General features: G+C 41.3%; 1 protein-coding gene across 3 annotated transcripts in view; it reads left to right on the top strand.

The window, feature by feature from the left end:
* COL12A1 (collagen type XII alpha 1 chain) overlaps window positions 1–10,787 on the top strand; it is a 117,668-nt gene extending 106,881 nt beyond the window's left edge. For 2 of the 3 annotated variants that reach the window (XM_086316824.1, XM_086316821.1), the window contains 7 exons: window positions 163–234; window positions 4,129–4,164; window positions 4,274–4,340; window positions 5,442–5,630; window positions 6,555–6,623; window positions 7,411–7,581; window positions 9,746–10,787. In XM_086316824.1, coding sequence (XP_086172950.1) covers window positions 163–234; window positions 4,129–4,164; window positions 4,274–4,340; window positions 5,442–5,630; window positions 6,555–6,623; window positions 7,411–7,581; window positions 9,746–9,906 — 765 coding nt within the window. In that variant the 3' untranslated portion in view covers window positions 9,907–10,787. Of the gene's footprint in view, window positions 1–162; window positions 235–4,128; window positions 4,165–4,273; window positions 4,341–5,441; window positions 5,631–6,554; window positions 6,624–7,410; window positions 7,582–8,600 lie in introns of all 3 variants that reach the window. The other variant, XM_086316822.1, reaches the window with a different exon arrangement.
* The last annotated feature ends 4,071 nt before the right edge of the window (window positions 10,788–14,858 follow it).

Here is a 14,858-nt window from a genome sequence, read left to right as displayed (position 1 = left end):
TATGAATTTTCAATATTTTTTTCCTCCATGTTATCTTAAATTTAATTTTATTCTTCCTTAATGTGCTGAAAGCTTTCAAAACCCTCTGTGCTTTGTTAATTTACTTTACATGGGACTCCTCTTTCATGGTAACCTTTTGTTTTCTCTGCCTGTGTCTTGCAGGGAAGTCCAGGCTCTCCAGGAGTCACAGGACCAAGTGGGAAACCAGGAAAGCCCGGAGATCACGGCAGACCAGTAAGTGGATGGCTTGCATGCCTAGTCATTCCACTGTGAGTGATGAAGAGACTGCAAGACTGTGGCATATTTATGTTATCTCTGCTGTAATACTTTTGAAGCATTTGTTGAAACTATGCTAAACCCATGGATTTAACTCAGTACTAGTTCTAAAATTTTTCTCTCCAAGTTATAACATTCTGGGATGAAAATTGTGGTCATAGGGTTTCTTTAAAAGGAGAATGGGATTATGAGCCAAGACACATATTTCTGCACTGTATAAACACTCAGAGCTGGGTCAGCAGAATCATTCTTTTTATTTAGGAGTGGTATGCAGCTTAAGACAGAAAAACATGATGGTGCATGGTGCCCCCGTGGATGCTCTGCAAGTTAACCCTTTGTGAACGTCCTGTGGCCATGCCACTCGCTCTTTCCTCTTCTGTGGAGGATGCTAGAGCACTAGAGCACTAGCCCCAGAATTAAAAGAATTTATCTAATCCATTGTCTTACTTTTTTACACTGCCCTGCTCCAACTCATGTCTAGTTTAACTTTCTTTTTATCAGATGTTTTGATTAAAATAATAGTTGAGCTGCTGCTGCTGCTAAGTCGCTTTAGTCGTGTCCGACTCTGTGCGACCCCATAGACGGCAGCCCACCAGGCTCCCCCGTCCCTGGGATTCTCCAGGCAAGAACACTGGAGTGGGTTGCCATTTCCCTCTCCAATGCATGAAAGTGAAAAGTGAAAGTGAAGTCGCTCAGTCGTGTCCGACTCTTAGCGACCCCATGGACTGCAGCTCACCAGGCTCCTCTGCCCATGGGATTTCCAGGCAAGAGGACTGGAGTGGGGTGCCATTGCCTTCTCCTACAGTGGAGCTGGTATAATGCATATCTTCTAGTTGCAAATTTAGAAATCCAAAACTGAATGCTTCCCAGGTGGCGCTAGTAGTAAAGACTCTGCCTGCCAATGCAAGAGACAGGAGTTTGATCCCTGGGTCGGGGAGATCCCTTAGAGTAGGAAATGGCAATCCCTTCCAGTTTTCTTGGCTGGAAAATTCTATGGACAGAGGAGCCTGGTAGGCTACAGTCCATGGGGTCGCAAAGAGTCAGGCATGACTGAGCGACTGAGCACATATCTGTAATGACTGTTGGGCTCCATATTCTTCCTTACAAGCTCTTCCCTATTTATGTCTACGAAGAATAAATTTATTTTAAGCAGTTTTTTGAGTAGAATTCTGAAATATAAAAATTTATTTCGGAGATCATGAAGTCCGATATTAGTAATGACACACCTATCAGAGCTGTTCTCTGAATGGAACTTCTCTCAAGTATTGTCCAAGTTAAAAAAAAAAAAGTATAAACCCAAGTATAAACCCAAGTTAAAAAAGTTTAAACTCCGGGAGTTGGTGATGGACAGGGAGGCCTGGTGTGCCGCGATTCATGGGGTCGCAAAGAGTCGGACACGACTGAGCGACTGAACTGAACTGAACTGAACTTAGGGTAGAATCTTTATGTGCCATGGTGCTCCTTCTATGTTTACATAAAATTAAGCAAGCAGCATAATGATGAAAGGCCTCCTGATATGCCTCATACTCTGTGTATACTCTAGCATGACTTTATTACTCTCTCTTCATTAATGAATCATGGCAGAAACTTCACAAGAGCGGTTAAAAGTACATGGAACTTTTCAACCCATTCAGAATTCACAGAACTTTTCAACCCATTCAGAATTCTATTTCTTTTTATGATGACCAAAAATAGAGTTTAACATAAGAATATCACTGATGTAATTGATGGCTGCAGCTAGAAACCTGAAAGAAATTTCTACTTCCTTTACTTGAAATGAGATCTCAAGATACTGGCAATAAAGATGAGTTCTAAATGGTACATACTAGACCAATCTCAGAAAGGCAGTAAATTAAAACAAAACAAAACAACAAATGGGAACAAAGTAGCAGTTAACGCAAAAAAGATTCCCTGAAATTTACAAAAGGCTCCAAGCTAAATAATGTTTCCATGGGAGTCCAGTACTTTTGGTAAGGGGAGAGTCAAGCTCTAGTTTTTCTTATAAGTACAATTTGGTGACATTTATCTGGATGTTATCTACCCCATTTCCTTCCTTTAACCATCCTTTTAAGGTGGTAAATTGCCCCTCCTTTTCTTCTGTTTTCTATTTACGTTTAGTTTCTAAAACCAAAACTAGCAGTTGCATGTTATAAAGGTCTTAGCAGGGAACTTAGCTCAGTCACTGTTAACGTGTCATTAGCGCTTGTATGCAGAGTTATCTTCCTGTTAACGTACAATACCTGATGTTGTATAGTGGATGTTTCCAAGAACTGCTGATGGAATATTTTTATTCCTTTACTCAACACCCTTTGGTTTGGTGCCTAACTGTGCTAGCTGGCATTCTAGGGTCTGGATAAAACCATCAACAGGACAAAGTCCTTGCCCTCATGGAGATCCTAATGGGGGATATAGACCAAAAATGTAAATACATAATATAGTTTCTGGTGATGATGAGTGATATGAAAAAAAGAGACATGGAGTAAGGGGTTAGGGGCTCATTATGGTGGTGTGAACGGGCTATTTCAGCTGCAGCGGTCAGGGAGCCTGTCCGAGCAGGTGCAGTGAGGCTGGGAGCATCTGTGGGAACGTTATTTCAGGTGTGGGGAAAGATGAACAAAGGCTGAGGGAGGTGAGTGTGGCACGTGGGTGGAACAGCGGAGAGATCCGAGCACCTGAAGTGAAGGAAGTGAGGAGAGGCGACATCAGTACCCGGGCAGAGGCCATCACGTGGTCTATCCAGCCCACAAATTCTAAGTGTGATAAGAAGCCTTTGGAGCCAAAGAGTGACATGGGCTGATTTTCCTCTTAAAAGTAACACTCTGGCTTCTCTGTGGAGAACAGACTTGAAAGGGGCAAAAATGGGAGAAAGGAAGACGAGTTGGATGGAAGTTGAGGAGTTGAGGCAAAAGTCTTGGAGACGGTAAGATGCAGTTTGGGATGTTATCTGAACATTAGATTTGTCAGTGGTGTGGGTATTCCTTTCAGGGGGTAGCCTGGAGATACACAGAAAGACAAAAACTTCTTCCACTAGAAGGAAGACTTTTTCCAAGATGTTCTCGTGGCCAGTGAGAGGCCTGACAGAACAGGAAAGGGGGCGGCAGAGGACGAGATGGTTGGATGGCATCACTGACTCAACGGACGTGAATTTGAGCAACCTCCGGGAGATACTGAAGGACAGGGTAGCCTGGTGTTCTGCAGTCCACGGGGTCGCAGAGACTTGGACACAACTTAGCAACTGAACAACAACAACAAATTTCTGTAGTTCTGTTTGGATGTGGGACCACCATTTGGATTAAGTTCTTTAATAAGTGAGGCATGTAGCCCTTTCATATTCAGTGCACAAAATCACGAGAAGAAGTTGTTTAGTTAGAGATGCATGTTTAGTTAGGGAATTGATGGAAGGTCTTACTATTACAAGGTCTGGGTTCTTACTAGAACTGAACCAAGATTAACCTACAATAGCCAGTTGAGCTCCCCAGCCATCGTGACATGAAAAAAGGGTAGAATGGTAGCAAGGGCAATGTGACATGTATTTCAGTTCCAGATCTCTATTGTGACTGGGCATCATAAAATGCAGACGCAATACATAACTTCTGAACATGATCATAAAATTCACATCTCAGCACTATTTTGGAGGACACGTGCTTCTGAGAGAGGGAGAGAGAGAGAGAGGGAGACAGATTAGATTCCTTTTTACAGACAAGCAAAAACTGAGTAACTTCAATGTGAACACGATGTGTGATTTTGCTACTTTGTTGGAAAATAGACCTTGCTGTCTTTCATCATGTCCATTCATAAGTCATTTTAGACCGTGTTTGTCAGTTTGTAATATTTGAAATTCCTATATTTCAGGGTCCATCAGGACTGAAAGGAGAGAAAGGCGACAGAGTATGTATTTCTTAAAATTTGACTTACAAGTTTATTTTGTGTGTTAAACATTGAACTCTGGAACTATGAAAATAATATGCTGATCGTACTTGCTGATTTAATTCACTAGGGAGACATCGCTTCCCAGAACATGATGCGAGCAGTTGCAAGACAAGTCTGTGAACAATTGATAAGTGGTAAAATTTCTTTTCCTTTGAATATATGAGTGTTTAAGTTAATTGCAGGAAAATGCAGAGTATTTTCTAAGATACATACTTTCTAAGATAAATGTTTCTATTTCATTTTCACAACCTCTTTTTATACATTGTCAGATTTGTATCCTGTTAGATAAAGCTGATGATATTTTAATGATTGTCATCAAGATAAAACAGTAACCCAAGGTAAAATCATAGCCAGTTATCCTTATATTCAGTCTGATACAAAATCACATTTTAAAAGGACCTTTCAGTTTCAGTATTAGCATTTTTTACTGGGTTTCCATTGAAGCAGCAATCATTGCATCTTTTAAGTTATGACGTGTGAGTTTTACTAACTCTTAAGGAAGGAGGACCGTGGACCGTGGAGATTAATTTGATCCTGAAAAGTCCATGTTGATGGGGAACTTTTTATTGCCTCCTTTTGATTCACGGACTCTTTCTCCTTATTCGATGAAATTTATTAAGTGATAAGGCCCAGTGCCTGCAAACTGAGTGTGACCTCCAACTCAAGGCCCCCTTTTCAGAAGTTTTAGGCCAGCTGTCTCCCAGGGCGGTTCCGAGGAGCACCTGCTTTAGAATCACTGATGCTGCGTGTGAGAAATGAGTTCCTTGGTCACCCTAAATCTGGTGAATCACTCTTTGGAGATGAGACCCAGAAATTTGTAGTGTTTGAAGTATCTCACAGGTGATTCCAGTTTACACTAAAGCCTGATTATCACTGCTGTAGGCACACACACATAAATGCTGTCACTTATTAATTTTAAAAAAGGTTCTCTTTTGAGTGACATCATCGGGCAAAACCTTGGGGCTTCATATCAGACCCACGTTAAACTTTCACAAGTCTTTTATGTTTAGAGTAATGCTGATGGCTTACTAGACAGTTTTTGGTGTTCTTATCAGGGATCATTTTGTCTGGGATGACTGGAGTGTTTTATTTTAGGGTTGGGATTCTAATTAAAATGTTTGCTGGAGCGGGCAGGAACAGAGATGAATGTCACTAAATACTAAGAGAAATCTGTTTCATGTCCTCATCCCCTCCTTCCTGGGTTTCTGACTAATAAGTCTTATTTTAATTTTTAGGTCAGATGAACAGATTCAATCAGATGCTGAACCAGATTCCAAATGATTACCACTCTAGTCGCAACCAGCCAGGCCCTCCAGGCCCCCCAGGCCCCCCCGGCAGCGCAGGAGCCAGAGGAGAACCAGGACCTGGGGGGCGGCCTGGCTTCCCAGGCACACCAGGGATGCAGGGGCCCCAGGGGGAACGAGGTAGGCAACAAGGAAGGAATCTGGAAGTGTAGAAGCTGGGTCGAAAAGCGCGTGGAAGGCTGAGCTTGGCAATCAACGCTGGTCTTGTTTGGACAGCCCCAGAAGAGTCACGCATCCCTGAACCTGTTTTTCTTTCTAGGCAGCTTCAGGCTATAGAGATCCTTATCTTAGAACACAGGAAGATTTTGTCAGGAGATCTTGGTCAAGACAATGCCGTTTTCTGATTGTTGTTGTTAGCGAGCAAAATTGTTTCTTGGCAAAGGGAATCAGGCGCTAAAACCTTATTAATTGTTTTGACTGGCAAGAGCTGGGCAGCAACTGAATGTAAGCAGCCTTACGATTTTAGATCCAAATTCTTCTGGTTCCTTTACTCAGGGTCTGGAACTGGTCTTATGTGTTTATTTGGCTTTAATTTCATGGTAGATAAGTATAATTGAAGGAGAAGAAGAAAAACAAGATTATCTGATTCCAGATGTTTCAGCATGCTGGGGACTGACTTTGTGAAAGTAGTGGTTAACAATTTGGGGAAAACCTAGATGTTTCTATAATTCTGATGGTTTAGCTGCCATCCTCATAGGGTTACTGAAGCTAAGGTACCTTTGAGATGCCTTCAGTGGGTTCTAATTCTTTATTCAAGATTTCTGTTCTTAATTACTGTTTCTAAAATAATATATTCGACATATTTGTTTTCTTCAAATAATTTTTCCCCTGAGTTGTAGCCAGATTTGTTTCTTGGCCATGAATCTGGAATTACCCAAATGTCTAGAAAGAATTTTGGCTTAAAAAGTGGACTTCTGTGAAAAATTGGGTTCTGCTTTTACTAAGGGAAATGAATTACTTGAATCAAATATTATCGTTCCGATGAAAACTACATTTTTCCCAGATAATTTTCCCTCTGTGTTTTACCATCTTGTCCTTGCTTAGGTTTGCCGGGAGAGAAAGGTGAAAGGGGTATTGGATCTCCAGGACCTCGAGGGCTGCCTGGCCCCCCAGGTAGGTTTTGCTGGTACATCAAACAAGAGAACATGTAAGGACTGAGAGAGCACACAACCCTCCTCAGAGGCACAAACTCATCCTGTGAGCTTCAGGCAGGCTGAGCATCATGGTATATATTTGAGCAAGAAGTTCCTCTTGATCCTGCTCATTTTTATGTTTTGTTAAAAAAAAAAAAGTTTCAGCACATTCTATTTAAGATTTACTCTAACTTTAATACATTAGGGTCTGAGTTTTAGTGACAGAGGGATGCTGTTTTCTTTTTATGGGATTCCTATTTTGTTTTTTTCCTACTTGTTTTGTTTGGCCTCACAGCTGTTAAGGATGGTGTCATTTCCTGTTCCTTCCGCTGTTCTTCAAGATGCTAATAGACTAATAGACTATTGCTAATGGACTGAGGAAATATATCCTCGTTGGAAATCCTGACATATCCCAAGATTTCATTCACAGGCTTTTTATTGATGTTTTGGAAGGAAAGAATAGTTGTTCTATGCATTTTGTTTACTAGATTGAGAATGAATTGTTTTCTTCACTATAAGGTCCATGAGACCCTTGCAACCATGGTCAGCCCTGGAGGTTAAATCTTTACATTTGTGTTAACCAGGAGTAGGTATCAGTAGATTCAGAAATAACATTGCTTCATACTGGTGATTTCTAAGGAAATATTTTCTTACTATATGCTAGAGAATCAGCTGGTCTTGAAGTAGTGGAGGTGCCAAAGTATTGCTGACTGCCTTAGGAGACGCATTTAACAAGAGGGGCAATACTTGTCTTAAACCCACAACAGGTCCACAAGGAGAATCGAGGACGGGTCCACCAGGGTCCACAGGTTCCAGAGGTCCTCCAGGTCCCCCTGGTCGTCCTGGAAACTCAGGTATCCGAGGCCCCCCGGGTCCTCCTGGATACTGTGACTCATCCCAGTGTGCCAGCATCCCATACAATGGACAAGGCTATCCAGGTATGTTGTTGCCATTATAAGGACCCAAATTCAACTGAATTAAAAAAACCTGTATGGAAATAAAGTTCCCTAGGATTGAAGGAAAGTTGATTTTAGGATTTCTTGAAGATAGAACCTCTTTCAGTTGTGTGTTTTGATTATATAGTAATAGTCTCTCTCAAAAGAATCAATGTTAATTTTTATGACATTATTTCACTGATAGAAGTTGAATATTTTCTCCTTCTTTCTATACTTCTGCATTTATCAAATCACAACATAAACTTTTCTGTTTTTCCTGATAGTTCAAAGAATGTTATTGAATTTTTTTTTTTTTTTTTTTGCCTAAAAAAAAACTGTAGAATGCTAATAATATATATAAAATTTGTTTTGGGAATCTAATGTGTAGGCAGACTATTTGATAACATAGTGGAGGCAACTGAAAATATTTCACTATTTCACTTTGTCCATGAATTAGTATTTTATAAACTCTGGAACCTAATTTTTCAAGAGTTGGTCACGAAATTCTAATATTTGACAATTTGACAATTACAGGAGGCAGAAGTCTCTTAAGCCTGAATTCGGGGACTATGGGGACAGAGGCAGTATGCTGATTTAGAGATTAAAAAATTAATGCTGTGGGCAGTGGTCAGCAGTGACCTTTTTCATCAGTGCACCCTCAAGCATCTTGCAAGTTTTAAAAATGATATGCTGTTTGATATGGTTGGCTACTAGCAAGTACTGCATGAGTAGTTGAATATCTAAATATCTATATATCTATATATTTATGTGCATACTTACATATGACCAAAAAGAATCATGAATCTTAAGTTTCTTATGCAAACCATTCACAAAATTGCAATTTCATTCTTTATCAAAGAAATTTTAATTACCTCTGCCTTCTGGTATGTATGAGTAACTTGAAATATATGGATATATACATATATAATTTAACCATTACATACTTAAATGAATGTGTATAGATATTTTTTTTTTGCATAGTAATTCAACTTTTAAAAACTATCATCTTTGACCTGTTTCAGGTTCCGGCTAACAAATTTTCTAAGTCGCCAGTGCTGCTTACAGTTTGAATACATGAAAATCCTGTTTCTGAGATGTTTGCGCACGTGCTTATTAGAAAATGAGTCTGTATGGAAATCTCACCACAGATCTGGTTAACGAACCGGGTGGACATCATAAAGGAGGGTGGAGACTCTTTATACTAACTTGAATGAGACAAAAGCAGTGGTGTTAGTTTATAAGCCTGATGCATTTCAGTAATAATGTAGAAAAATATTATTTAAAAAAAAAGTTCAAACACAGCTCATGAGGCGCCTCGGTTGTGAAAGAGGCGCATAATAAAACTACTAACCGCGGAGATGATGCCATTTCGGGAAAAACAATTAACCTGGTTAAAGAGAAGTACCTTATGTAAATAATAAACTAATTATGGCTTGTAAATGATTTGTATGTGATACTGTCCACTAAAATCACTTAACAATTCTACAATCAGCTTCTGCCTGCCGCTTGCTCTCTGCCAGAATAACATCGAATTAGAATCTCATCTCTTGCTTGTTAGCGATGTCTGATTATCTTATGTACATGTACTCTCATTTGGGTTTTTGTAATCATCCTTTTCAAACCAAAATTTTAGAATCCCTTTTTTTCTTCCTGTTTTGCTGTCGTCACGGGTGATCCTCACCCACCAGTTGTAACTCAGGCTGTGGGCCAGACAGCCACAGAAAATGTCGTGTACTGTATATTACTTGGTGATAATTGATTTTCACCTCCAGAGTTCAGTTTTAAGGAGCTAATATAACTTCCCCATCACTTGCTCATCTTTCCCAGTGGTTCTCTGAACTGAGGAATTTGAAGTCATGAAGTTACTTGGGGATTTGCAAAAAAAATCCTACCTGGGTTGGTTGACAGTTTTCTTTGGCCCAGTTGCTGACCCTTTCCAGGTGTTTGTGCAATGATTGTATTTACTGCTGGACCTCTGAAGGTTACAAACAAGTGCCATTTCAGATCACCAAATTCTCTCTGCAAATGGAATCAGAACGTTGTAATTTCTCTGCCTTTATAGTCATGAGATTAAGACTGAAGTGCAGTCCCCTCGGGTGATGGTTTAGCTTTTGGTGTGTGTGTATTCTTCCAAATCATGCCATAACTGTAATGTTGAATCGGACAGAGCCCTACGTGCCCGAGGGCGGGCACGAGCCCTTCATCGTGCCGGTGGAGCCTGAGCGGACAGCGGACGAGTACGAGGACTACGGCGCCGACGAGCCCGCAGGCGAGCATCCTCCCCACGCGCGCTGGCGGCGCGCCCTGCCCCACCGCCCCCGGCAGTGACCCTGACCCCGCGCGCTTGCGCAGCGCGGCCGGGCTGCGGGGAGGTGTTCGGATTCCCATTTACAGGTCAGACGGAGCAGTGGACGTCTTACCTGACACGTTTCTTCCGGCGTTGCTTCATCGGAGAGTACCCTTTTTGACTGTTAGCGAACCTTGTTCCTGCAGGAAGCCTAGCTCGCTGCCCGCGCAGTCTGTAGAAGTCTTTTACCTTTGCCCTTGAAGTTGCTTGCAAGATTCTTTGTTCACAAAAGCTGCGGGGAGAGAACGTGCCTTGTGCCTTAATTAGGTAGCTCAGCAGGCAGCCTCAGTGAAACTCTTAAGCAGTTAAGTCCTGGAACCCAGAGCGATGGTGTATTTCGAGAAGGCAGTTTATCTTTTCCAATACTTACCTACAATTCAGTTACACACCCATCCAAGCAGTTTCCCTCGTAAAACCAAAACAGAGGGAAAAGTCACTCCATTGCAACTGTTTATCTTCCTCTTCTATTCTCTGTCGTACATTAGGGAATAGAATGCTCTTATACATCTCTTTTTAAAAACCACAAACCTTAAGCCATGTAGCTGAAGTTGTTGTATCAACTGGACACAGTTCCATATTGCCTTAAACCTCCTTGTTTTAGACACGCTAACATTTATGCCAAATTGCAGATTATTCTGCAGAGATGGAATTGCATGTTTGTGTTGTATATTTAGTATGAACTTTTTTTTTTCCAGAACATAATGTTTCTTAGTTATCAAAAGCAGTTGGAAAATGTTTGCAAGACTATGAACATAGAATTGCTGCTTTTATATTTTAACTGCAGATTGTGAATTTCACTGCCTTATATTATTTATTTCTGAAACAAAAGAGGCATTTTTCAATAAAACTACTGAAAATTTGACATGGTATGTTTTTTCTTTAATGTCCTTTGGGATTATTCAGGCCATTGTTACAACAAACAAGTTCATATCCTTGGATACAGTTACAAAGCTTGTTACTATTAAATTATGGTAAATAATGTTAGATTTTTAATGATATGGTGAAGTCATAGAAAGTAGTGAGAGAGCCTTTAAAGGCCCAGTAGATTCCAAAGGCTTTATTAGGAATGTAGAGGATATGTGGGTTGGTGGAAAAACAACTAAGTATCCTAGGAGACCCCAAACAACCAAACAACCTTTAACAAGTCACATGATTTCACATGCACTTAACTCACTCTCCTATACCATACTTTACCCAGTAGCATGTTTAACTACAAAAAGAGTAATTCCTTAGTGATACCTTCTTTTGCATATTTTATGAATACAATAACATCATTTTAAATACCAAAGAAAACAATGTTCATTTGAAAGAACCAACATCAATTGAAGAGAGAAGTATTGAAAGAAAATTTTCCACAGAGTAAAACATAAGGTTTAAATACTTCCTGGACACTAAGATCAAAAAGACTAGATAAATGATTGTATTGTTTGATTAGGAGGTTTTAAGTAGGTCGCCAAATTCATAGTATTCACCTGTAATTTCCGATACATACATTTTAAAGTTGAAGGAGACCCCTGAGACCATCCCAGTCCCAAGTCTTCACTTTAAGTGGGAAGAATCAGACTCACTTCATCAGTATCAGATCAAACCCTGTTCTCCTATATTGCAGGCAGTCTCCTGCATTGCAGGTGGATTCTTTACTGACTGAACCACCAGGGAAGCCCTAAAATCCTAAGATACCTCCTCATAAATCTGATTTTCCTCCATTGTTCCCATCAACCGCCAGTTTCTGAGGCTAGAATTTTGAGTGATTGTAAACTTTTTTCTCCTTTCACTTTTCACATCCAATTCATCAAGTCTAACTGACTGAGCTCCTGCATACATATCTTAATCACCCCATTGTTACTACTCAATTTTAGACCCTTGGGATCTCTTACCAGGAGTGTAATCGCAGTCTCTTAAATGGTCTTTTTTTCCTGTAGCCTTTGTCGACTTAAAAAAATGTACAACGTGAGAATTGTGAAAAGCGAAAGTGAAATTTGCTCAGTCTGTGGAATTCTCCAGGCCAGAATACTGGAGTGGGTAGATGGATGGCAGGCATGAATCCCACATGGCAGGCGGATTCTTTACCTGCTGAGCCACAAGGGAAGCCCAAGAATACTGGAGTGGGTCGCCTATCCCTCCTTCAGGGGATCTTCCTGATCCAGGAATCGAACCGGGGTCTCCTGCATTGCAGGCAGATTGTTTACCAACTGAACTATCAGGGAAGGTGAGTTAAGCTTTATCTGGGGCAAAATGAGCCCTACTGAGAGCACCTCAGGTCTGAGAACCTGCTCCAGAGAGGCAGGAGGGAAGAACTCCGTTATATGTGATTTTGATAAAGGGGGAGTCTATGCAATCAAGTACATATTTTCCCACAAGGATTCTGCTAGTCTTGTGAGCTTTCTTCTAGTCGTGAGGAACAGTCATCACCAGGAAGGGTTTTAGTGCTTTTCTAGATATAAAGAGATACAATAATTGAGCTCAAATATCGGCTTCTGAATATATCTGACTATCTGAGGACCTGTTCTGCCAGCCCGCACCTCCTCCTGCCCCAAACACAGAGTTGCCTCGTATCTGCTCTCCATCCTGAACTCCCTCGGGGGGCTTTGAAGGTCAGTAGCTGCAGCAGCATTTGTGATTCCGTCATCCTAGAGGTAAAATGACAAGTGCCAATTTGTAGTTGACAGGTGCCAGCCTGGTGTGTCACGAGATCTGGATTCCATTGGTATGACTGTTTAGCAGCTGTTTTTGCGCCTTTACCTTGGAGCCCTCAAAGTACACAGGCCAGTGTGATTTATCTAGAATGCACACCTGATCTTGTCACGTCCTTTGCTCAACCCTCTTCAAGTGGTTTACCGATGTCTCTGCAAATCAGGGTGCCACCCTGGCACCTCCTGGCTTGACCTTGCAGATACCTATGAGAGTATATGCCTCTGAGAGTTGGTGGGTGGAGACGTGTCCTCCTCACTCCTCAGCACTGTTTCCAGGCCAACAGTCCTTCCTTCTGTAAAGTTCCTTTATCCTTTGGGGCTCATACTCAGCTTCCCATAACTGTCATGTATTTTCCTTGTGTTCAGTTCAGTCACTCAGTCGTGTCCGACCCTTTGCTCATGACCCCATGAGCTGCAGCATGCCAGGCCTCCCTGTCCAACATCAACTCCCAGAGCCCACCCAAACTCATGTCCATTGAGTCGGTGATGCCATCCAACCATCTCATCTGTTGTCCCCTCTCCTCCTGCCCTCAATCTTTCCCAGCATCAGGGTCTTTTCAAATGAGTCAGTTCTTCCCATCAAGTGGCCAAAGTATTGGAGTTTTAGCTTTAATATCAGACCTTCCAATGAACACCCAGGACTGATCTCCTTTAGGATGGACTGGTTGGATCTCCTTGTAGTCCAAGGGACTCTCAAGAGTCTTCACCAACACCATGGTTCAAAAACATCAATTCTTCGGCACTCAGCTTGCTTTATAGTCCAACTCTCACAATCCATACATGACCACTGTAAAAACCATACCCTAGACTAGACGGACCTTTGTTAACAAAGTGATGTCTCTGCTTTTTAATATGCTATCTAGGTTGGTCATAACTTTCCTTCCAAGGAGTTAAGCATCTTTTAATTTCATGGCTGCAGTCACATCTGCAGTGATTTTAGAGCCCCCACAAATAAAGTCTCTCGCTGTTTCCACTGTTTCCCCCTCTATTTCCCATGAAGTGATGGGACCAGATGCCATGATCTTAGTTTTCTGAATGTTGAGCTTTAAGCCAGTTTTTTGACTCTCCTCTTTCACTTTCATCAAGAGGCTCTTTAGTTCCTCTTCACTTTCTGCCATAAGGGTGGTGTCGTCTGCATATCTGAGGTTATTAGTATTTCTCCCGGCAATCTTGATTCCAGCTTGTGCTTCCTCCACCCCAATCAGGAGGAGCTTTAGTAGAGGGCCATCAGTGTTTTTACCCACCCCAGCATCTGCCATCTTCTGGGTGTCTTAAGCATCCATGTTTGATGACAAATATAACATTATCTCAGCTATTTGACTTTTTCATCTTCATGATCATTTTCTTTTAATCTCAGCTGCTCGGTCTCTTGAAGTTCTTGGACTTGAATCAAACTGCCACTACTTTGAAATCATTGATTTAGACAGGCCACTCTTCTTCAGTTTCCAGCTCACCTACTCAAGTACCCCCACTGGGGCTCTTTTCAGCTTCATCATGACACTCAATTCTGTGAAGCTTCTATGATCTTCCATCCATCAGCACCTCCTCATCTTCACTCTCTTCTTTATACACTTTAGATTTCATGTCTTGGTAACATACCCAGTTTAATGAACTGCCTAAACTCCAAGTTTACTTTCCTATATTTTTCAGTTATGTTCTGTTGGATATTATTTTCCTGTCCCTTCACATACCTTATACAAACCCATTGCTTTCAGATTATTTCAAGCATGAATACTTGATATAATGCATGAATAAGCATGAATACCCCAGTCCAGTCCAGTGTAATTTAATCCACTTGAAAACATTAATCTGAAATCTAATTTAGTATTCCTTTTCCTTTCTAACTTGAAGTCAGAACTTAGGACTTGGACTGTAGAGACAGTATGTCAGTGCTTTCATTCAGCTTCTTCAGAGTTCAGCTAGGGGATGAGAACTAGAGAAAAAGGAGGTTAATATTGTCCCCACTTATTGTGTCTACTAGAATCCTGTCTTGAATGTCAATGCTCACTGCATGATGGTGCCCAAATGCTACTCCTCTTACTGGGGACCTGTGTTTGCCCTTCAGAGGAGCCTTCTGGGTCTCTGTCCATTACCAGTTATCTCTAGAATGATCACTCCCAACCCCCTCTCAGCCTTTTGTCTCTATGGAATATTTTATAGTTACTTGTTTCTCAGATTCTCTCCCCAGACCTGAAGTCTTATTAGGGGGGATTCTAGTAAGATGGCTCAAGTCTGGGTAC

The sequence above is a fragment of the Bos grunniens genome, chromosome 9 (genome assembly GCF_055505025.1).
Source record: "Bos grunniens cultivar Pamir isolate PY7600 chromosome 9, Bosgru_T2T1.0, whole genome shotgun sequence".
Lineage (NCBI taxonomy): Eukaryota > Metazoa > Chordata > Mammalia > Artiodactyla > Bovidae > Bos > Bos grunniens.
This window is presented reverse-complemented; position numbering and strand designations above follow the sequence as displayed.